Source organism: Chaetodon trifascialis, chromosome 19, assembly GCF_039877785.1.
Source record: "Chaetodon trifascialis isolate fChaTrf1 chromosome 19, fChaTrf1.hap1, whole genome shotgun sequence".
NCBI classification, from domain to species: domain Eukaryota; kingdom Metazoa; phylum Chordata; class Actinopteri; order Chaetodontiformes; family Chaetodontidae; genus Chaetodon; species Chaetodon trifascialis.
The window spans coordinates 21,300,075-21,322,496 of NC_092074.1; the positions used below are offsets into that span (position 1 = coordinate 21,300,075).

The following is a 22,422-nucleotide window of genomic DNA, read 5'->3' on the forward strand; positions in this document are numbered from 1 at the left end:
CATTAAAGCTGAGGCATTGTTTGCTCTGCGTTCTCAGCTGAGGTTCCTCGTCACGTTCCAGATGTCTGAGCTCCACCAAAGCGAAGTGGTACTCAGCCTCATTGTTCCACCTCAGGTTAACTTTTACTCCCCAAAGCTGTGATGCATTCGCTGTCCGCTCCTCTCACGCCCTTGAAGCTGAAACCGACCGTGCTGAACTAATGCAGGAGGGTTTATGGGGACATGTGACCTCGGTGTTTTGGAGGGGGGGTGCTGGGGGTTGTGTTCCTGAACTCCTGTACGCTCCGACAGGCCCTCTCTGCAGGGCCGAGCCGTTTAATCTGCCCCATTAAAGGAGGCGCTGCAGGCCTTCCCAGCGCCGAGGCTGCAGCGCCGAGGTGACGTACAGTCGATTCATTCTTTCCAGCGGTGGCATGTTCCACATTCTCAGCCCAAACTGGACCGATTCCACAACACTGCACCGCGTGAGGAGAGCGGAGAGGAGAAAGAGGAGGTGGGGGGGTGACGCAAGGCCAATAAGCTGAGGAAAAAAAGGAGGCGAAACACTGTTCACCCTTTCATCACCGCCAAGGTGGAGAGAAACACAACCGGGTTCCCACAATGTGAAACTATTCCTTCACGTCGAGAAACTATCTTAACAGTGTTTGCCCCTGGGTCACCGCTAAGATGTTAGCATGCACAGCTTCTGCTGGCAGCTGAGCACACACACAGCAGGCTCTGGCAGAGTGTGTTAGCTAGCACAACGCTGCTACCTGAACAAGCTAACAGCATTGATACTGCTATCTGCTACCATGCCACATGGTGCTAGCACAAGCCTTCCTGCTGCTCTCAGAGAACCAGAGTTACAGGAAAAGTAACTTCAAGATGTTAAATCTCATATTTCTGAGTCTGTAAGACGACTCCTTATGTAAGACTGCAGGAGTCATCCTCTCCATCACCAACGCTGAGGCAGATCAAACTGTAGGCACCTCCTGGATTACACAGACACTAAAGAGTCGGCCTTTGTGACTGACAGCATGACGGGGTATCATGCTCTCCGTCTCTCTCCTGACGTCCATCGCAGGAGGTCTGCCAGCGAGTGAACGCATCGTCAGACACTGGCACAAACTGGCTGCAGCAGGACAGACTGGACATTGTTCAGGCCTCCGCTGCAGCCCGGAAACTCCCTCTGAGAACAGATCTGAAGAGTACAAGTTTCCAAAGCAATGCAAGCAACCAAGAAAGGGCATTTTTACCCTGATCTGAACCTCCCAGGAAGCACTGCGACGCAGGCTTTGTTCGCCCTCATCAAGGTCTACCTGTAGTTTCTAGGAGATAAAACTCAGGGCAAAGAGATGTGATCATATGACAAACAAAAGGCTGCAGCAATCATGTTTTATGATCTAAATCATGTGACTCATAGGTGTAAAATCAGATATGTGTGACTTGCATTACAGCGCTGCCATGAGAAACTGGAGGAAGCTGTCAGCATTGAAAACCTGAAGATGACAGACATCAACGGACAGAAAGCTCAACAGCAAACCTGCACTTGAGAAGACAAAACATGACGTCCTGCCGTCGTACCCGTATAATGCAGCTGACATAAAGGTTATCCAAGGAGGTTTGTACTTGCAGCATTTTGAAAATTAGCACAGTGAATGTGGCTCAGGAGCACGAGGGCGACCCACATAAGGATCCAGCACTCAGCAGGGATGTAAAGACGAGGGAGGCCGAAATCTAACCTGCTGCATCTGTTTCATAAAACATAATAAGAACTACCAGGCAGGAAGTAGAATTCCACTTTATTCCACATTCTGCTTCTCTCCTCTCTTTGCTGTATGTTAAGCAGCCTAAAGGAATCGTCTGCTGAAAGTCTTTGTTTTGAGTCTCACATCGCCCTGTTTAACCTCCACACACAGCGGGCCGGCAGCTGCAGTCAGCCTGGATCCAGTTACAGTGGAGACCCAGAGTCACGGAGGCGCGGCTGCAATATCAAACATACTATAAAAACTCCTCTCCTGCAGCGTAATCCATGAGCCGAACACACGGCCGAACACGCAGCGTCTGTTTATACCAGCTGCAAGAAATTTCTTCTTCATTTCTGGAACTTCGAAGCACCGTAACCACTGACCACAGCCTGCAGAGGAGTGGACTGCTTGATACCCAAAACACAGGATTTCTGCAGAGGCCTGGTTAACTCTACAGACTGACATTTGCATGAAGCTCAAAGATCAGACTTCGAGTAACTAGTAAACCAGCGGAGAGGATGATGATGTACAGCAGGGCTATAAAAACTACAGCAACACATTAGAGTCACAGTGTCGGATTTTAATGATCTGATTGATAACATTATAAGATTCAAGAACATAATCTAAGCAGGTGGAGAGGTACATTAACGGCGACCACCGCAGGTAAAAAAAACATTAGAAGCATGTGAACTTTTCCACTTTAATGCTCCACATGTGATGGACAGCGTGCACAGCGCAAACACTCTGACAGCCCTGCGTTTTACAGGCTGACAGGACACAGAATTAGCGAGGAGGCGCTCTCAAAGGGAGCGCTCAATCACAGGGGCCTTCTGGGAAAAGATTACCGGGACGGACACCAAGCTTTAGGGGTTTCCACGGCGACAGGCTCTCAGGGACATTAAAAGCTTTGCTGAGGGCGAGATGGCACCTCGTCCTGCAGGAAAGTGAATTAACGGTGAACGGGGGGGGTGACAAGAAAAGCCCATTTGTCTTGCAGTGAAGAGTCACTTGACTTCAGGTACCACTGATTCATTTTGCACTCGGGCACGTCGGACCTGCAGGCTGCAAAGTCTGCAGGTGAGTCACCGAGCGAACGATCATTTACCGCTTCCAGAGATTAAGCGACACATTCAATCATTAACACGCTGCAGGTAGGCGCACATCGGAAAAGGTTTGGCAGGAAAATAAACCTCTGAGAGATCCAGGAGTGAGTCTGTCTGAGCAGGAAATACTGACCGCACCATTAAATGCTCTGTTCTCACTTAGAAACAAACACAGAAGAAGAATATTTACACCTTAAAAGAGTCATTTAGCATTAACATGGATCACGACGGACAGCTGGAAAAAATGGATCAAATTCAAAGCAGCGATCTCTTTTTGCTCCACACATTCCTCCTTGTGCAAACATTACCCACAATGCAAGATGACCAGAGTTCAGTCAGAGATTCGGCTGTGTGCTAGTAGCGGCTAATGTAGCCCCACTAGCCTGGTCCACAGCAGGACTCAGCGCTCGCTCGCTCACCTTTCCCTTCTGCTTGAGAGGTTCGATGGTGAGGCTGTCGGTCCCGATGTCCACTATGGTTCCCAGCTGGAACCCGTCCGTTGGGTGGGGCGCCCACACCGGCTTCCCATCCTCCATCGCACCGCTCTGAGGGCTCTGGAAAACACGGCACACAGAACAGTCAACACTCAGTGATGGCTGAAAGTGAAAGCAACGTCGCTGCCGGCTCCTCGGTGGAGGAGCGCGTTCCAAAGAGGGGAGCGACTGCAGAAGCGGTTTGGTTAAAAATCAGATGTACGAGAAGCCACAGTAATGTTTAACAAGTACAGGAAGACTGAATCATCAGCAGGAGGCAATGCAACAAGCTTTCAGCAAGCGGCTGAGTGCAAAGAGAACCAAAAATCAGAGCCAGAGGCAGCTCTGAACCACAATATCTTTCATCGCTATCGCAGAAATACCCTGAAATATCATGATATTAAGGAGAAATACAGCAAAACCGCAAGAAAGACAGATCGTCTGAGGTGCTTTTTAATTCGAATCTCTTAAATCTTTGCTCCAAATTAACTGAATCCTTATGAAATTAAAGTAAAACATCATTTTCTTCTGCACTGGAATCCAACGCTAAACTGAAGTATTTCCAAAGAAAATGAAAGTAGATGTCTTACTAATATTTTATAGGTTTAATATTGTTGAATGTTCTCAATAAACCAAACCAACAACAAGTGGATCTTAAAATTGAACGGCTCATTTAAACTTTTTAGAGCATCTTCACTCCTTTGAAAGGTTTTATAGCCTCTTTAAAAACCACTTCAAATGAATCTCAACACGTTTTTAAAGGCCGGGACAACATTTAAAGCACATTTTCTTACTTTCCAAAGACTTGTTATTGTTGGATTAACTCGCCTACATCTGAAGCGGCCGCAGCAGTGACTGTTATGTGGTCACGGGATGAATTAATTCAGGAATAAAGGCGATCCTCAAACAGACGAGCTGCACTGACTCGTGTGTCCTGAGCTCTCCGGGGCTTCATGATAGCCAACAAACCAATTACAGCATTATTGAGTAACACCAGCAGCCGATCGTGTGACTGCGCTGGGACAGAATGAGGTCTTTCCTTCTGGGACAACCTCTGACACTCGGCTGACGTAAAAGGCTCAAAACATCAGGGTAAAGTCGCGGCTCAGGTCATGATCTGCTGCTTTGACGGTGATCTGAACTCTGAGTTTAACATTGAAATAAGTGACGGGAAAGCTCCATTTATTGGGACTTTAAGTTAATTAATCAACTGACAGCGTTCTGCTATCCGACACCCAATCAAAGAAAACTGTCAGTCACGTCCTAAATGTAAGTGTTGCTGCAGTCCTCTTCATCATCACTATACACTCAACGTCTTCAGGTTTTGAACTGCTGGTTGGACAAAACAAGATTTTCCAACATTTCTTCAAACTAATGATTAACTGGCTAATCATAAAAACGTCTAGGTTAATCAATAATGGAGGTGATTGATAGTAAGTAGCAGTTTGGACTTAATGGGAGCTTAATACATTTCTGAATTAACGTAATTATCATTACTGTTATCATCAGCTGCAGCCCTGAAGTTTAAAACAGCCACACCAGCAGCTCTATGAGGCAGCATGCTTTGGGGTGAATGCTAACATTAGCATGCTAATGGCAATGTTAAGACGTTTAGTAGGGTTAGCGTGGTCGTCATCTTTGAGCACAGACACACTCCAACATTCATCCACTTGGGACATAATACTGAACACCAGACTAATTACTGCTAACTACTGTAGTTCATTGCTCCCCACCTCTGCTGTCTCCTCCAACACAAGCTGCTGGAGGGGAAAAAAGAGCACAAACTGCCGTCATGTGTGAAAAACAGGAAAGACAAGGCTCCAAACCCCCGGACGACAGTGTGTTTACATGCACACTGTGCTCCAGGTCAGAGATCAGTCAGGACAAACTGTGCGAGGAAGTCGGGGCTGCAGATGATGCTGCTCTGCGGGCCAAGACCTCAGATGAGCATCAGAAATCCCAGGGCACACGAATGCAGCACAATGTAGGAGTTTAACATGTCGAGATGTTAAATTAGTATCAGCGATGGTCGTTCAACCCGTCCAGCAGCAGAAACAGTGAATCCGACCACTTCTCCATCCAGCTTTGAGCATCAACCCAAAGCCAACAAACACGCTTAAAGCCGACTGGAGCGTCCCGACTCGACGAGTTCTGAGACGCTGAGACAAGTCGTGTCTTCCACTTTCCGTCCACATGACAAGAAGCTGCTCGCACGGCGCTCAGCAGCTCTCTGTTCGCTCGGTGGCTTCCTGCCAAGCTGCAACCTAATAACAGAGCTACGACTTCTATGGGAACCTAAAATAATTACCCAGAGCTCGGCGCTATCTGCTGCCACACTAAGAGGCGATCAAATTCAATTACAGATATTAAACCATTACCGAGGACAACCGTGTCTTTCATCAGATGACAAACAGGTTTGATTCCTTCAGGAGCTCAGATGTTCATCGCTCTCGACACGACATCTCGTTTGGATCTGTGACGGTGAACAGAAGCCGTCTGGTTTGACTGTGTAAAGGTTAGAGACTCTGCCCCGCAGCTACAAGGTCACCGGTTCAAGAGCAGTCACAACAAAAGCTGCGATAATCATGTTTTGTGTTGCAGCAACCTCGAGCTGCATGCCGAACCAGTTTCAGACATTTGACAGCTGAGCTTAAAGAAGAATTCGACACTTTTCTGCTCATCGATAAATCCCACGAAAAGGCCGAAAAGCAGCTCTGAACGTATCACAGCCTGACAGATCTTCTTCCTCTGAGCTCCATTGTCGTCCTAAAAACTATTAAAAACACGTCAATGAGCCACATTGTTCTGCACTGAGATGTTCCCTCACCACCATGAACACACACACTGCAGTTTATGTTGACTTAACCCCACACACACACACACACACACACACACACACACACACACACACACACACACACACACACACACACACACACACACACACACACACACACACACACACACACACACACACACACACACACACACACACACACACACACACACACACACACACACACCGTCCTGCTGACACAAATCCTCATCAGAACTGTGGATTAATCCGCCCCTGGAAATAGTCCCAACAAATCCATCATTTCCTCTTGTTTGTTGGATAAAAACTCCAGCGTGGTTTTGGTCTTTTCTTGGTATTTGCTGATAACAAGAAAAATCTAAAACACTGCCAGGCTCCTGCTTTTTAATATATTCAATTTGAGGGAAAGCTGCCAAAGTAAAACAAAAAAAAAAAATCAGACTTGATCGACATCCCTATAAATATCGTCCCCAAAAAGCACATCAAGAGTTTATAACCACAACTCATGTTATAAAAAGGTTGACAACCAAAACCTTATCGCTTTAACACGCCAATGAGGTTACGGTTGAGGTTAGGAAACGACTGTAGCTTTGCTTTAATAAACCATCTTGTGCACATGAAGGTGAGGAGATTCTCACCTGGTTTCCTTTCTGAATGGAGCAGCATTAAAAAGGCCTGAACACTGTGCGTCTTCAGCCTGATTCAGGGACGTCCGAGGCCTGACGGCACTGCGTCCATATGTAGATCAAAGGTTGCTGGTAACTCATTGTCAGGGCTGTAAAACGACTGGGATGGATTTTTTGTGATATAAAAAAAAAGCACCATTTAAGGGCTCCATGTCACTAAAATCAATCCTCTCTCTGCTCAGTGCCAGACAGCAGATCAAATACTGCTTCAACAGTGATGCCTGTGAAGTCAGTCAATAGCTTATTAAAGGCGTTCATTGGTTTGCAGCACTTACATAGCCAGGTAAGCTACGTGTTTGGGTAGGTAAGATGTTTACACAGGTAGGATTTTAGAAAAAAGTGTGTGGGTGGAGGGCGCTTTCAGTGGATAGGTAGGTCAGGTTGTTTCTTAGACAAGGTGGTGCGTAGGTTTTATGGGTAGAGCAGCCTTTTTTAAGGTAGGTAGATGATAAGGTAGGCGTGTGGGCAAAGATACAGTTAGTTATTCAGGTAGGCAGACAGTCTGGTAGGTAGGTAGTTTTTTCAGGTAGGCGGGCGGGTCGCTAAAAACTAAAACTGTCCTCTGCGCTGCATCAAGTCAAGACACCAAGTTTCTTTGAAGACAGTTTCCTCTGCTGCTCACAGGACAGCTGGTTGACCACAGTTTGGAGGTCAGACCGGAGGCTGGTGAGTCACTCCTGGTGTGAAATTCGTGTTACAGTGACTGTCTGCGCATATTATCTGAGCCACAGCTCACAGACCAGGATGTTTAATTCAGACCTCACTGAGAGGGAAGCTGCACTGACAAACGGATCGCTGACGACCAGGAAGAATCACAAAGATATCTCTAAAAAGGAAAAGATAGCAGGTCAATATCAATGCATCGTATTTCCTGGTGAACAGTCAGGTGGGATCCGACCTACTGTTTCAATCATCGTAAACAGGTGAAAGAAATGGTTAAATTTCAGAGTCCCATAATTTCCACCTCGACAGCGAATGCAATGTCAACAGGAAGACTCACCGGGATTCTTCAAATAAAGACAAAAGACAATATTTCAAACTGAAAATGAAGCCATGTCAGCATCCCTCTGCTCAGCCTCACAAAGATAATCCCAAATTTTCCAACATCTGAGGTACAACTGCTAGTAATAAATGCAGTGAACGCATCATGAAAAGTAAAGTACACGTACCACGAAAACATTTAATACTCCCGCAGGGAACATTCATTACTGAAAATGTCTGCAGTGCTGCTGCTGCTGCTGCTGCAGGGCGCTGTGGCCGCACGTGTCAGCCAAACAGCTTTCAGCATCAGCCTCCAATTTACATCAGAGTTTTACATCATGAACTGCTTCAGCTGAAGCTGATGCATCAGGTTCGAAGGCACAGTCAGTACGGTGGCACAAAGCGGTCGGGTTGAGTCTGACTGCAGCGCTGCAGGCTGTGAGAGGACGAGTTCAAACCTGCTGCAGCTGCTCCGTTCAGCCCACACACGTCACATCTTCATCACACAGGAAGTGAACGCCTCATCCCCTCCTGAGCTGCTGAACCGGGCCGAGCAACACCAGAAAAACCTCCGCCTGGACCAACGCAACGCAGAGGTTATAATGTGGGTCGTTCCAGTTAATGATGTTTGGCTGCGTTCATGCAACCTGGGAAATTACACGCGTGGCTTCCTTGTGGAGACGTGCAGTGAAACAGCTGTTTGAACAGTGGGATGAATCTCCAGGTGATGAGGCGCTCACTTCCACTTCAACAGAACCTGTGCCCTTGAACACATCACGACCTCAGAAGCTGCTGTTTGGCTGTTTTGTAAACATCCTCACTGAACGCAGCACTAATGAGTGTTTTTATCTCCACTCCAGCTCATATTTTGGGTTCAGTCTCAGCGCTCTCATCGCATCAACAGGCAGCTGCAGCTCCGCCTGCCCAGCACCAAACAGCCAGTAACGAAGGCAGGATGTAGCCAGAAGCTCAGGTCCAAACTTCACTTTCAGGGATAAATCTGTTCATTATTTTTTCGGTTAACTGCACAACCTTTAAATGTAGGAAAAAGCAGAGCTAATCACAATTTCCCAGAGGCCAGTTTTGTCCGACCAGAAGTCCAAAACCCAAAGATATTGTTTAAAGTTATACAAAACTTAATAAATGATTAAACAAGGTTTATTTGCTATATGCTAAGCCCACATGTGCAGTGACGTGCACAGTAGCACGTTATTCATACATGTATTAACATACAGCGTGTGTGCAGGTGTACATCCTGATGGCCTGGGGGTGAATTCCTGACTTCAAACTGAAACCTTCTGCCACTAAACTTGAAAAGCTTACCTTACTCCACTGCTGAGTTTGAGCTAAATTTATCATCCGAAAGTCTCATCCAATTATTTCTGGTTTCACGACAAACCTCCAGCTGATCCGTCTGGTCTGCGGCAGCTCATGCAGAAAGCACAAAGTACCAACAGCAGTCAGCTAATGGCAGAGCTGAGCCTCGAATGCAGCACTTACATCACATTAATGTCTTTTTTACCAAAGCCTTCGACTAAAATGGTACAATCTATTTGCAGCCACTGGCCTAAATATTAAAAAATCCTGCGAGCGAAGGCTTCACAGCTAACATGTATGGAGCTGTCAGCATCCTCTGGAACATTATTTCCATTAACATCCTCAGTCAGGTGAAAAATTAAAGATGCAAACAGAGCTGAGAAGTGAAAATCTGCCGCTGATTCCCAAAGCAGCCACCAGAGAGTGAGTCAGGCGGCGTTACTGGTCCAGCAGACACACAAGCATTATGCTAATGGGAGCGCCACTAAATTGCCTTTTAGATTTTGGACTGCGGGAACAGTGAGTGAACACGTTAATTAGAGGATGAAAATGCAAATAAACCGGCAGAATAAGTTCTTTTTCCTTTAGTGAAACAGTCAAAGAAGCTGAGAAAGAGAGAGAGAGGTTTCTTTATCAGCCGCTCACACCTTTAAACTCCCCCTCTCCCTTTAAATAACACTGATGCTGCACACACAGGCCCAGTGACGCGTCAGATGTTCTGAGGCCACACTTTACATCCTCAAACGTCTTCTTCTGTCCGACCAACATTTACCATCAACGAAGAACAACTGCACACGTTTTACTCCTGTTTCAGCATCTTTGATTATCAGCTGTGATAGGAAAACATGGCATTTCCACACAGTCAGGCAGATGATAAGTGTGTCCTGGTCATAGTGCAGTAATAAAATCACAGGACGAGCTGCTGACAGCTGCGTCAGGGAGGGTTGAACCAGCGTCTGTGCTGCTATCTGCAGCTGAAACCAACTCGACAGCCATGCTAGAAGCTCCGGCTGCGCTTACACAGCGGCGCTTTGAGCTAACATGTTTCCAAATCGTGCTTTTGTCTGGCAGGAATAACAATTCCCACGTCCAGCATCTTAGCTTAGCGTGTTAGCATGCCATCATTAGCATGACAAACATGACGTACAGCTGAGGCTGATGATGGGAGCATCATCAGTTCTGCAGGAATGTGCTCATAAACCAAATTAAGGATCATCAAAGTTATATTATAATTCATCCTGAGGGGAGCGAGAACCAAATTTCAGTTCATCCAGCAGGAAAACTCATGAACGTCTGCACAAACTTTCATGAAAATTCACTCAACAGTTGTTGAGATACTCCAGTCTGGACCAAAGCGGTGCACCTAGCCGTGCTGCTAACGTGGCTGAATGTGCTACGAGGTAAGCTGAATGACTGGATTTGATGCCAACATTAAAGAAAAGGCTTTTTTCCTCTTTCTTCCTACATAAAACAGTCAGCTGCCCTTCACAGAGCTTTGACTTCCGCGACTAAAAGGTTCAGTATTTGGTTATAAGCTCAAAGTCACTCAGTGTTTACATATTCAAATACAGCGATGTTAAATTACCGGCTGTTTGTTCTGCCGTGACACCTGAGCCGAACACTGGAGGAAAGCAGTGAAAAGAAAAGTGACGTGAGATCAAATTTCATTATGGATTTCATATTTCTGACTCCGGACAGAATCACTGTTTAACTAAAAAAGGCGTGAATGAACTCATTCCTTCACAGATGGACAAACCGTTTGACATAGTGGACACTGTAGCACTAATTCACATGAGAGGTGATGTTAAAGGGGACATTTGTGGGGACGGTCGGTGTGTCTGAAGCGCCGGAGCAGAAGGAAAGGTTGTCAAAAATCATCTTTCCAGTCTGCAGCTGCCCGGATGCGCTGAAGGCGAACAAGTGTGAACGTGAGCACGATGAGCATCAGTTCATGTAAATGTTCCCACGACGTGAACAATGTTTGATTCATCCTCTCAGCTGGGTCTGTTTGAACAGGCAGGCCCGGTCAAACAGTGGCCGAGTATTGTGGGATGGAGTCACGCCGGCAGGTCGTCTTTGTTCTGTGGAAACGTGAACTTTTACGTTTTACGCGTTATAAACAACCGTTACTGAACATCAGAGCTGAGCTGAAGACCAGTGAGGCTGGAGGGGGGCGGCCCTGGTGGTGGATTACCTGCAGTTTGGGACAAAATTAAACTCTTTGCTTCAGCTCTGATCCACCTAATTGTTCCTACTGGCTTTTTAAAGTGTCTTAAATCAAACAGACTAACAGGTAATGCACATGATCTGTGCTGTCACACCTCCTGACTGTCCTACTGATGAGAAAATCCCTGCGCTCATGTGCGAGCTTAAAGCAGCATTATGTGACTATTTTACCATCAAATACATAATTGTGAAGCTACGCTGACTTTTAACAGGGACAATGGTGCCTCCTTCATTCCCACCATGCACCTAAACGCCTCTTCTTGCACTATGAAACCCGGGCTGGATCTCCGACGAGAGGACAACAAACACAGAGGACAGCTCTGCCCTGACATGTCCAATGAGAGGAGTGTCCCTTTAAAAGGGTGCACGATGCAGAATAAGAGCTCTGGAAAAGCTCCCCTCTGACTGCAAACTAGTCAAACTGTCACCAAGCAGCGTTAAAGTCTGCGAGGGGGGATCCTCCCCGCGACAGAAAATCCTTTAAAAGCAGAGGATGCGTTCCAGATCAGAGCATAAAGAGCGGCGCCGCAGCAGCTGCTGCTTTGTGCGCCCGAGAGGACGACACATTTCGCAGCGGCGGCGGCGGAGGAAGCGCCGCTTGAATCGCCTGCGGTTATGTGTGTCGACCCACTCCTCCGCTGACAAACAGCTGATTGTTGGATCTGCGTCGCCGCTCTCTGAGAGCTCACTGTCCAGGCCGAGCGGTCCCGTCACGTGGTGAACAGAGAGCCTGTGATGTGTTCAGGGACAATAACCCAGAGGGCAGATTGACAGTAACAGAGACACAGCAGGCTAAAAAGGCCTGACCTAAAATTAAACTGCACCGCTCGATTTTTGGACCACTTGTTTCTGAAACATCGGCTTCCCCTGAACCACTGGACATTAATACTGTGGATTTAAGCAGAGCTGAAATGGACTGATCAATGAGTGGAATGACAGGCGATCTACGGCAGCCAATCAATCCTCAAAATCATCATTAAAGAAACAATTTTATACGATTACAACCATATTATCATAAAACTGCTCTTTTACTTTCACTTTTTACTACCATCATGAGGCTTTGAGCAGCATTTGTGTAGGAAATGCTATAAATATATAAGCTGATATCAGAACATGTGTGATAAACCAGAACGAGACAATCAAATCGGCCTGTTTGTGTGCTGGTCGGACGCAGTAAACTGTTCAGATCTAAAGTGACGGCTTTTCATTAGATACCTGGCATTTCCAGCCTGCCTCGCCGGTGGATAATTAACATCAGCTGTCGGCCTCACGCTGCTCGGTTTTATCATTTATTCTGTAAATATGCAGAATCGATGGCCGTCGCTCGCTGCAGTGACTCACTGGTACCTCTGACGGCGCTGATGAACCTGAACTTTGCACAGCTGATGGCCTACATGTCGGTTATCTTCACACGAGTGACCATAATGATCCTATTTTCTGTTAACAAGCCTCGCGTTTCCTCCTCCGTCGCCCACGCAGCTGCATCGTGACAGTTCAGGAAATGGAAAAGTGGGTGCAGAGACTCTAAATGTGCCATGTTATCTGAAGTGTAGAAGGATCTTCTCGTAAATCACCCAGCTTACATCACTGCACCCGCTGTGGCAGGTATGACTGCTGTCCAGGAACGAGCAGAAAAAGGCCTGAAGCTTCCCAGACGCTTGTATCAAAGAGAGAAGATGGTTAAAATGCTGTTAGGACACTTAAAACAGCCTCTGAGCCTTGTTTCTTCAACGTCAGGTTGGGCTTTTATAGCATTTGCAGCGTAAAATCTGCTTCAATACATTTTTCTGTCTTCACTTAGAGACTATTTACAGAGGACTGATGGAGAGCTTCATCATCATGGAGCAACGACAACCACCCGAAGATCAACGTCAGCTCAACCAATCAGCTCGTGGTGGACTGCGAAGCTTCAAATATGGACGCAGCTACAGAGAAGCTACAAACTGCAAAACGATGATGCTTCACACGCGTTCGACCTGCAGCACTGAAGATCCAAACAATCAGCAGTTTGAAGGTTCAGCCCACAATCTGATCGCCAGAACAGAATACCATGACGTTACAGTGAAGCTGACCTTTGACCTTCTGGATGTAAAACGTCATCCCTTCACTGTTTTATCCTCTAAAACATGTGTGTGAACTTTTGTCCTAATTAGCACGTGAATTCTTGAGTTCTGGTCAAAAATATGCTTTGTGTGGTCACAGCGACCTTTGACCTTTGCCCACAACAGCTCGACAGATTTAAAGCTGATGGAAGAAACCTGAAAATAACTGCTGTTTTATTTGTTTTAGACAGATTTTGGATGAACAACTGCTGTCAGCGCTAACCTCTGAGTCTAATTCACGTGGCTTCCTGTGGCTTCTTCACAATAAAAGCCGCTCCCTGTGTTGCCAACAGAATGCTTTAACTTTGAAGCAGCAGCAGGAAGCTTAATCCACCTCCTCTGCAGCTGCAGGTGAGCGGAAAGCAAACAGTGAGTCACTGAACAAACCAAACTTTTGGCCTGTGATCAGACTTTCATCTCTTCTCGTCTGAGCTTTGTGGCTTCTTTAGAAAACTGCGCCGTGTCAGGACTCGAGAACGTCAGGCCGCATTCTTTGAAGCCATTAACCAGCTGCTGCCCCACCCACGGCATAAAGTCACCACAGCGGGGTGTGTTAAAGGCTCAGAACATGAGCAGGTGATTCCTTTCACTGAACCACAAACTAATGTGACACTCCCAGCACACACAAAGCAGGCTCCAGATTAACCATTAAAAATCTTCCCTCGCTCGCTCGCCCGCTCGCTCGTCTCTTCTGCGACCAGGCCGGAGCTTCATTTTGATGATTTCAGCAAAGCCGTGGAATTTCCTAAGTGCTGACGCTTTACAAAGTCCCCGTAATGCAGTTTAAAGATTGACGAGAGTCATCCTGCTGAAGGCGAAGTCTAACACCAATAAAATGTGTCATAAGCAGCTCAAAGTTGTACATTAGACAAGGAGCCAGAAGCCCTCATCCTCTGCAGCGCATTAAGGGTTCTCTCTGACTGCTGACAGCAGCGAGGAGGCGTTCAGGCACTCCTCCTTCCTCCTTCAGACCAGCCTCGGTCTGCAGGCAGATTAGCTCTGTGGAGGTCGAGCTGTGACGCGGAGGTCACCTTTTGAATCCAGCTCCTTCATACCGTCACTGCTGTTTAAACCATCAGCGGTCAGCGGCAGGTGACTGCGGCCGTACGGGGCGTTTCCCAGGTGTGACCAGGTGCAACAGCATGAGTAATCACACTGACAGGAAGAACAACAACAAAACACTGGGTGGAAACTGGTTCTCAGCTGTGGAAGAAGCATTCAGATGCTTAGCATAAAAGCAGTAACACCACAGTTTATAACAGTCTATTTAAAGCCCTGCATTCGAGTAAAGTTTCATCAAGTAATATCAAAATGTACTGTGTGTCAGTATTGTTACTATTATGGGATGATGGTTATTGAAGTATTAGCATTTAAGCAGCGTTTCTATGCTGCAGGGTTAAAAAGGAGCCTTGGGCTCATTCACACTCTCAGCTAAAATGCACTATAAATGCATCCAAACGGTCAAATCCAACTGTTCAAGCCGTCGCCTTTAAGACACGTGCTAGCCAGATGTTGAAAACGTGTAAATGCATCTGTCTCGGTGGACGCATCCACTCCCGAGGTCTGTCCTGTCTGTCCACTGCGCTAAAGCTACACTGGAATTAAACGGTATGGGTGAGCTAGCGAGCGAAGCTGTTCCTGTTTTAGTTAGCAAACAGCTTCAGGTGCCTCAAAAAGCCTGGAAAACAAAGACGGACTGCAACCAAGTGTTTGACGTGGCGAACCAGGAAGTAAATGCATCTGGATCTCATCTGGACATAAGAGAGTCGTGGCAGCTCGGACCGTCTGCTTCACCCCCTGCTAGCGGTCCACGTTGGTTTGTTTTAACCGTGACTGAAATCTTGACCTAATCTAAACGTGTGCCTTCACCTGCCTCAACTTGTCCTCGCAGTGGTCACATGGGCTGCTTTGGGAGGTGCCGACAAAAACAACCTATTTATCTTGAATGCATGAAGAAGAATTAAGAGATAAAAACAGCAGTCACAGCCCGTCTCATCTGTGGCTGATAAGGTCGCTCGTTATGGACGTCTTTCCAGTTTAGGGTTTACTTTGTCTTCCAGAAATCAGCCGGACAGGTCAGATACTGGAGGTCTGTTTCCGTCCTGACGGTGAAAATCTTCCCGACCCTCGTGTTTTCTCATAATCTCGGTAATCTGTCCTCTGTGCGGTCACTTCCTCGCAGCAGATTATTACACAGGCGCATTACGCAGACGCCCTAAAAAGAAAGAGAGGAAGTGTTTATCTTGGCGTCCTCTCCACCGAGACACCGAAAGACCAGGCGGATGCTGAGGACAGCGCGGATCAAAAGACCAGAGCTGCATCGCCGCGTTCAGCCAAAGGCATCTTGGGAAAACACACACATTTCTGTGTGTTTGCAGTTAAGAAAAAACTGGTTTCTCCTCAACGTCTCCAGTGTGGACGACAGCGCAGTTGTGTAACAAATCACATAGCAACCAAGTGTGGAGGACCAGTGGAGAACTGGCTGTGCACCAGTAACTGCTAAATATAACGAGCAGGAAACAGAAGGTACCTGAAGGAAAAGACTGCTGTGATGTGGATGAGACGGCTCTAATTTTAGAAACCTTCTGACTTCTTCAAAGTCTGGATGCAAATCCAGCAGAACAGCTCCGGTCTGATTAAATGGTGTAAAATAGCAGCTTTTCTCGTCCACCGGTGCCAATGTGTCTCAAAAAGTCCCCAATACAGAGACAGATTTGATCACTGACGGTCACGGGGACGATAATCACCGTCGCACTGACCGCTGAGGAGCTGTCCTTCTTTAGGCCTCAAGGCTGACATGACTAACTCTCCTTTGATGGACACATTGGACATATCAGAGGACACAAACACTGTCTTTAGGGGGATTTGAACTGGTTTGGCCCAGCCTTACATTTTCACATAAATGATGCATAAAAGGGAGACGTAATTATGTCCGACTGGCAGATCATTAATTGTCTGGGGAGAGCTTGGACTGACTGGACCTCATCGCTGAGTACATGTAAGAGGAAAACCACCAGCGAGGCCTCGAGAGACGAGGAGGAGGATGAGCAGGGAGGAGGAGGAGGAGGGTGAGAAGGCCAACATGTTGAACATTGACCTGAATACAGTTAAATGACCATAAAAGCGTTTGAGGATGTCATAGTGAAAAAAGAGGCACCAGAATATATTAAAATGCTGTTTCTTCTGTTTGAAAGCAGCTGCTAGGCTAACCTTGTTAGCTTAGCTGCCACAGAGGTAGCACAGTGTGCTCCGGTCATCTCACGCAGACCACGAATTCAAGCAGCCGAGAGGTAAAAGCAGACAGAGTGAGCAACGCGCTAAGCTAATAAAATCCATTATTGACACAAAACAGTGTTATTAAAAAGCAGCCATGAATATCAGAAACAGTAGAAATAATTTGGCTTATCGAGTGTGACTAGGATTCTTTTGAAGGTTGATATATATCATTTATCCGTATTATCAGGTACCAAAATACGTCAAGGATTAAAGGCTGGTATGAGGGTTTGCTCAGATTGTTGTTGTCTCGCCTGACAAACGTCACCTTCCTCCTACTGACCTTTGAGCTGATCGATCAACAGAACATCAATTAGCAACTTTTCAGATAACCGATCGATCATTTAGTCATATTTTAAGCAAAAATGACAACAATTTGATGGTTCCTTCTTCATAAAAATCTCAAGTTTTCCTGCTTTTATTGTCATATATCACAGCAAACTAAATATTTTGGGGTTTTGGACTGCTGGTCTGACAAAAACTCTCAGCTCTAAGAAATTGCTGATTACCCAATGAATCAAGGCACGGAACAGCTGATTAATCCATAATGATAATAACTATTGCTGTGCTTTCTCGTCCAATTATTCAATTAATCCTCAGAAATAATAGTAAAATACTTAATTGTGAACAATCAACAGTTGCAGCTAAATGCATTCAACATTTAGAGACATTTAAGTGACAGTTTGGTCCAGAACGGCTGCAGGTTGAAGACGGATCTCAAACTCTCAAATCAACATTACAGGAAGGCAGCAGGTACAAGTACAAGGTTCAGAGGTGGAAAACGCTGCCAGCAGCTAAAAACAAGTATTCCTGTGTCATTTGAATATTTAAGAGAAGTGTTAAAGAGAGCCGGATTAACCCGGGTCGAAGTCCTCTTGGAGCGAAGCCACAGAAACTAATGAGCAATGTGACGGAGCAGCCGAGGAAACAGCACTTCAGCCGCATTCAGCAAACAACAACAACAACGACGACGACGACAGCACTGATCGGCGTGGACGGACAGCTGGAAGCAGAGGAGGGACAGGTTTTCACAGCGCACCGCTCTCATCGTCATCTGAAACGAACCCGGCCTCCTCCCTCATTATCCCCCACAATTCAACATGCGTGACGCCGGGGCAGCCACGCACAGGCCTGCCTCCACACAGGGAGGCCTCCGGTTTCAAAGGTCACCAACATGTGATCCTGCCGGGCAGAGCGGACCAATGGCTGCGCCCTCCGTTGCCCCAGTTACAGCCGTCGCCATCCTAATGACGGGCCGGGCTCGTTTGCATGTCGACATGACGCGGCGGCTCTGTCGTGCACGCGCCACACAGGCTGAAAGGAAAGCGCGTGTGACAGAGCAGGTCCGCTGCTCGAGACAAAAACCGGTGATTAAGGCTGACGAGAAGACGGCGACGACCGCGTCTGCTGCTAAAAATACACGTCTGCAAACATGACGATGGAAAGCAGTCGCGCAGGATGTTTTTGGACACAGAAGCTTTGACATTCGCTCTGATTCGCACCGCAGGTTTCTGATGTTTCTGATGACTGAACGTTGACCCAGAAACACTGATGGTGCCACAGCATCTCTAATGCTTTTTAAGCCGGCCGATTGGCTGATGCAGCTGATTTCTAGGTGACCCAGAGGTCAAAGTTCAGCCCTCAGTGAAGGTGAACAGAGCATCCTGATGAGGTGTCACTGAGCAGGAAGCTGACACCGCCGGCTAAACGCTGTCAGAGTAAACAGATGGTAACTTTGGGCACTTGTGTGGGAAAAGCTAATGCGGCTAACTTTTCAACGAATCGCTGACGGATCCATCTATCGCTCAGACTTTAGTTCAATCCTTCATCAGAAGATTTCATCATTAAATCAGCAGCTGAAAACACATGCTCATTCCTAAACAACACGAAACAAAGAAGAGCAAACCGATGACATTTTTGAAGCTTTAACTTCGACTCGACGGCTTGATTAAAGGCCTGAATAAAGTTCATTTAAATGCCACTTGAACTGGTCTTTAAAGAGGAATGTAGCTTCTCGTTTGGAGTGAGACGGTAATCCGACCCAACTCCAGGAAACAACTTCTAAAATGCAAAGGTTTATGGGTATGAAGGCACAGATGTCGACACTCGATAGCCAGCGGAGAGTTACAAAGCCGACGGAGGGAAAATGTGAGTGAAGATGATGCGATGTGGAGCGTCGTAGAGGCTGAGGAGCACAGTGATAGTCTCGCCAGGTGAATCTAACGTCAGAGGCCGGATTCAGTCCTGTTTTCTCTGCCTGCCCACCAAAAAAAGGGATGTACACGTGAGCCCATGTGACTTCTGTTTACGAGCCCTGGCTCACTGAGTGAACCACAATCCACCAACAAAGTCAGCCCCCCCCCCCCCCGGAGCAAGGAGGCCGGGCTCTCAGACGGCGTGTAAGTCGACACTCTTCATCGCCATCAACAAGTCTGCGGTGTGCTCAGCGTGCCGTGACTAATTCAGCTCACATTCCCCTAATTACAAAGGCTGACGGAGGGTGTGTGGGGGGGTCCCAAACCCTCCATAACCACCTCCACCTCCTTTAATATATCTCCATCAGAAACCAGATATGTGTGAACCCTCCAGCTCCATCATCAGCAGTGAGGAGAAAGTGGATGCTGCGGGGAGGTTAGCGCTCGCCTCTGAACCAACACCCACATCTCACATTCTGTCCCCCGTTAAAACAGGTCAGCTCTCTCATAAATGGCTTCTGGAGGAACGACGGAGCCAACCGTGGCCTTGGAGAGCGTGACTGAAGTGATGTAACGATCACACTGGGACGTTTGAAACGTAGTTACAGTCAGCAGCTTAATCGCTGCTCTGACGGCCTGCAGGCAGAACCCATAACAGCGAACGTGTGAGTGAAACCAGCTCGTTTCCATCCGCCCGGCCGGCTAGCGACTTAGCAGTTAGCTCGCCGGCTGCAGCAGAAGCAAATGTTTCACAAAGACGCACGGATTGAATTCACTTTCGGAGACTTAAATGCACTCTGGGACTCTGCATTGTCGTACTAACTTTAAAACGTTCATTTTTCAAATGTAGTCTGGTGTTGCTGCATAAGAGGACAGAAATGTTTCATCGTAGGATACAGGTGATCGGTCAGTGCTGATTTACAGCGACCCTTCCCTCTAAAAGGGGACACGTGGATCCAAACCACGCCAGCAAAATGCCCCCCACAGCATGACAAGGCCACCAGATCCCCTCACCGTAGGGGCCAAACATTCAGGCCTGATACACTCCAACTTCCACAAAGACTCAATCTCCTACATCCACAACACACTTCCAGGATATTCCAGGAATTCCTTGACTAGCTTTCCTGACGGTCTTCCACCCCCAGCTGCTTCCTCCTCAGCGTTACAGTACGTGAGGACACAATACAGCTGTTTACAGAGAAACCACAGAGCTAACATCCACAGCGTGATCCATCATTCATACTGAAGTCGACCAGTTTTATGAATCCCCAGCTTCCTCGTGCGTACACGGATAACTTAAGTGGATGAAGATGCATATAAACAGATTATCCTGACTTTTGGATGCGAGCCACTAACCGGGATGCCAAGCACATTTCATGGGTCACATCTCTGCAGCCAAAAAGAAGGCGTGTTCAGACTTCTCACTTTATACCATTTGCTTTTATTCTGCTATATGCGCATCTGAGGCAGCAAGAAAGCTCATCCAACTAATCCAATAACCGTGCAGTCATTCAGGATCATTTCCTGACGAGGACTTTGATCCGTGAAGTTCCTGAACTCACGAAGTTACAAGAAGCACTATTGTGTTATGACACAGGACAGCTAAAAGTCAATACGGCCATAAAAGATGAGCAGGGAGCGAAAGTCATAGTCCCGTCAGAAATTAGGTTTGCTGTAGAAGAGGCCTCCACCCAAACAAATACATGTTGGAGTAACACTATTCACAGCACAATGGGAGTGATAAATGCACACCATGGGTGCAAAAAATACCATGAACTGCATATGCATCCATTAAGAAACATTATAGTGACAATGCAGGATGTAGTAAAGGCACAACATAATGTGCTTTTTGAGTCAGACTTGCTTTGGGAGAATAAAATGAACATAACAGTGATTTCAAAGCAGCTTCAGCATAAAAAAACAAGCTCAGGACGAACACAATGAGAGCTCTTATGTAATCGTGCCACACAGATAAAAGCACTGGCCGAGTTTGTTCCCTGCATCCAGACTTCTGAGGATGCCACACTGTCTTTTCTTATCGCCCAGGCAGTAATATCACAATGGCCAAACCCACCACCCTCAGCTTTGTTTCTTATGCAAAGCATGTCCATTGATTCTTCTTCCCAGGCTCAGCAGCAGCGGTGGGTGTGTGTGTGTATGTGTGTGTGTGCGTGCAGGCAGGCCGCAGCCGTGCTCATATTGTGAGATCTGACATATTGGTGCTGCTGCTGTACAACAACACGGCCTCTCATGTCATGAACGCACCACTGAATTCTGCCAAGCTCTGTCCCTTTTGAGCTGCCTCTCGTGTAATGAGGCTCGTGCTGAACGCTCGTCGTGATACGTGCCAGACTCTAGCTGAGCCAAACCTCCTCGAAAAAACCTGAGAATTTGGAATCGCGTTGCCGATCAGCCACACACACGCGCTGTGAACAATGAATCATCACTTTTTCTGATTGAGGAGACAGCTCCGGTCAAATCGGCAAGCATATCATCCGCAAAGCGTGGCTATTTTCAAATAATCCAACTTTTAAATATTGTTTGCCGGTTATTTCCACTGCGTCCTTTCACCAGAATGCACCATTTGGAGGCGATGGCTGCGCCGTTGATTGTACTGAAAAAGTTGAAGCCGTACTGAAATAAAAGGAGGCACTGTGGCTTCTGAATATGCCGAATTTTAGCTTATCACCTATTTTTTCAACTACGTATCAAGCGATGTATACTTATGTACGTGCCTCTGCTGATCGCCCAAAAGAACTTTAAATCGACAGATGTTTGAAGGAAGTCTGGGGCCGACTCCTCTAAACAAAGCTAGACAAATACAAGCACGACTTCTGTTGATAAAAACGTTAAATGTCGCACCGCTTAGAGACCTGGCGGCTCCTGCGGTTTGAGGTAAACCACTGTTTCTCTAAGGATTTATAGCCCAGCTCTCTGCTGTGTGTTGACGGTTTTCCTTCTGGAAAAGCTACAGTGTGTGTTGACAGCCTCCGTGTGCTGCTCGCTGCTAGCACCGGGACGCCGCTGTGTGTTGTAGCCCGTCAGCTAGCTAACATCACCGCCTCACTGCGATAAATTCTCCCCGGTGCACGCAAACGGCTGCCGGTGTTGCCTACCTCGTTTGCGCGTGAACTCCCGGGACTCCTCGACTCGTTTGAAAGAAACTGCGTCTTTTGAACAAGAAAAATCCCAGAAAGCGAGCGCACGTCCCAAACGCAGCCGTGCCGGGTGTCTCCAGATGATAGATGTCCGCTCCGGCAGCCTGGGCCACACTCTCCCCGCCCTGCAGCCTCCGACTCCCGCAGCAATCCTGGGAAACTGGCCCCGTGACGTCACGAGCTGGATAAATAGTCTCGGGCAGCGGGAGTCTCCCTGCAGGGGGCGCTGCCCGGGTCAGCGGGGCTTTTATTCACGCCAGGGCATCCAAGGTGGGACACACGAGCCCTGACAGGTGCAGGCACGCGTGCAGGTGGACCTTAAAGAGGCAAATGATGGTCGTCAAAGAGTAACTCAGCCAGCAACAG

The 22,422-nt window shown here is 47.2% G+C and overlaps 1 protein-coding gene across 4 annotated transcripts in view; it reads right to left on the reverse strand.

Moving 5' to 3' along the window:
- The window catches only part of myo6a (myosin VIa), a 118,862-nt gene extending 96,650 nt beyond the window's left edge, over positions 1–22,212 (reverse strand). For all 4 annotated transcript variants that reach the window (XM_070986804.1, XM_070986803.1, XM_070986802.1 and 1 more), the window contains exons 1-2: positions 22,015–22,212; positions 3,250–3,384 (exon numbers count right to left, since the gene is read on the reverse strand). In XM_070986804.1, the coding sequence (XP_070842905.1) occupies positions 3,250–3,366 (117 nt within the window). In that variant the 5' untranslated portion in view covers positions 3,367–3,384; positions 22,015–22,212. The remainder of the gene's footprint in view (positions 1–3,249; positions 3,385–22,014) is intronic.
- Between the last annotated feature and the right edge of the window lie 210 nt (positions 22,213–22,422).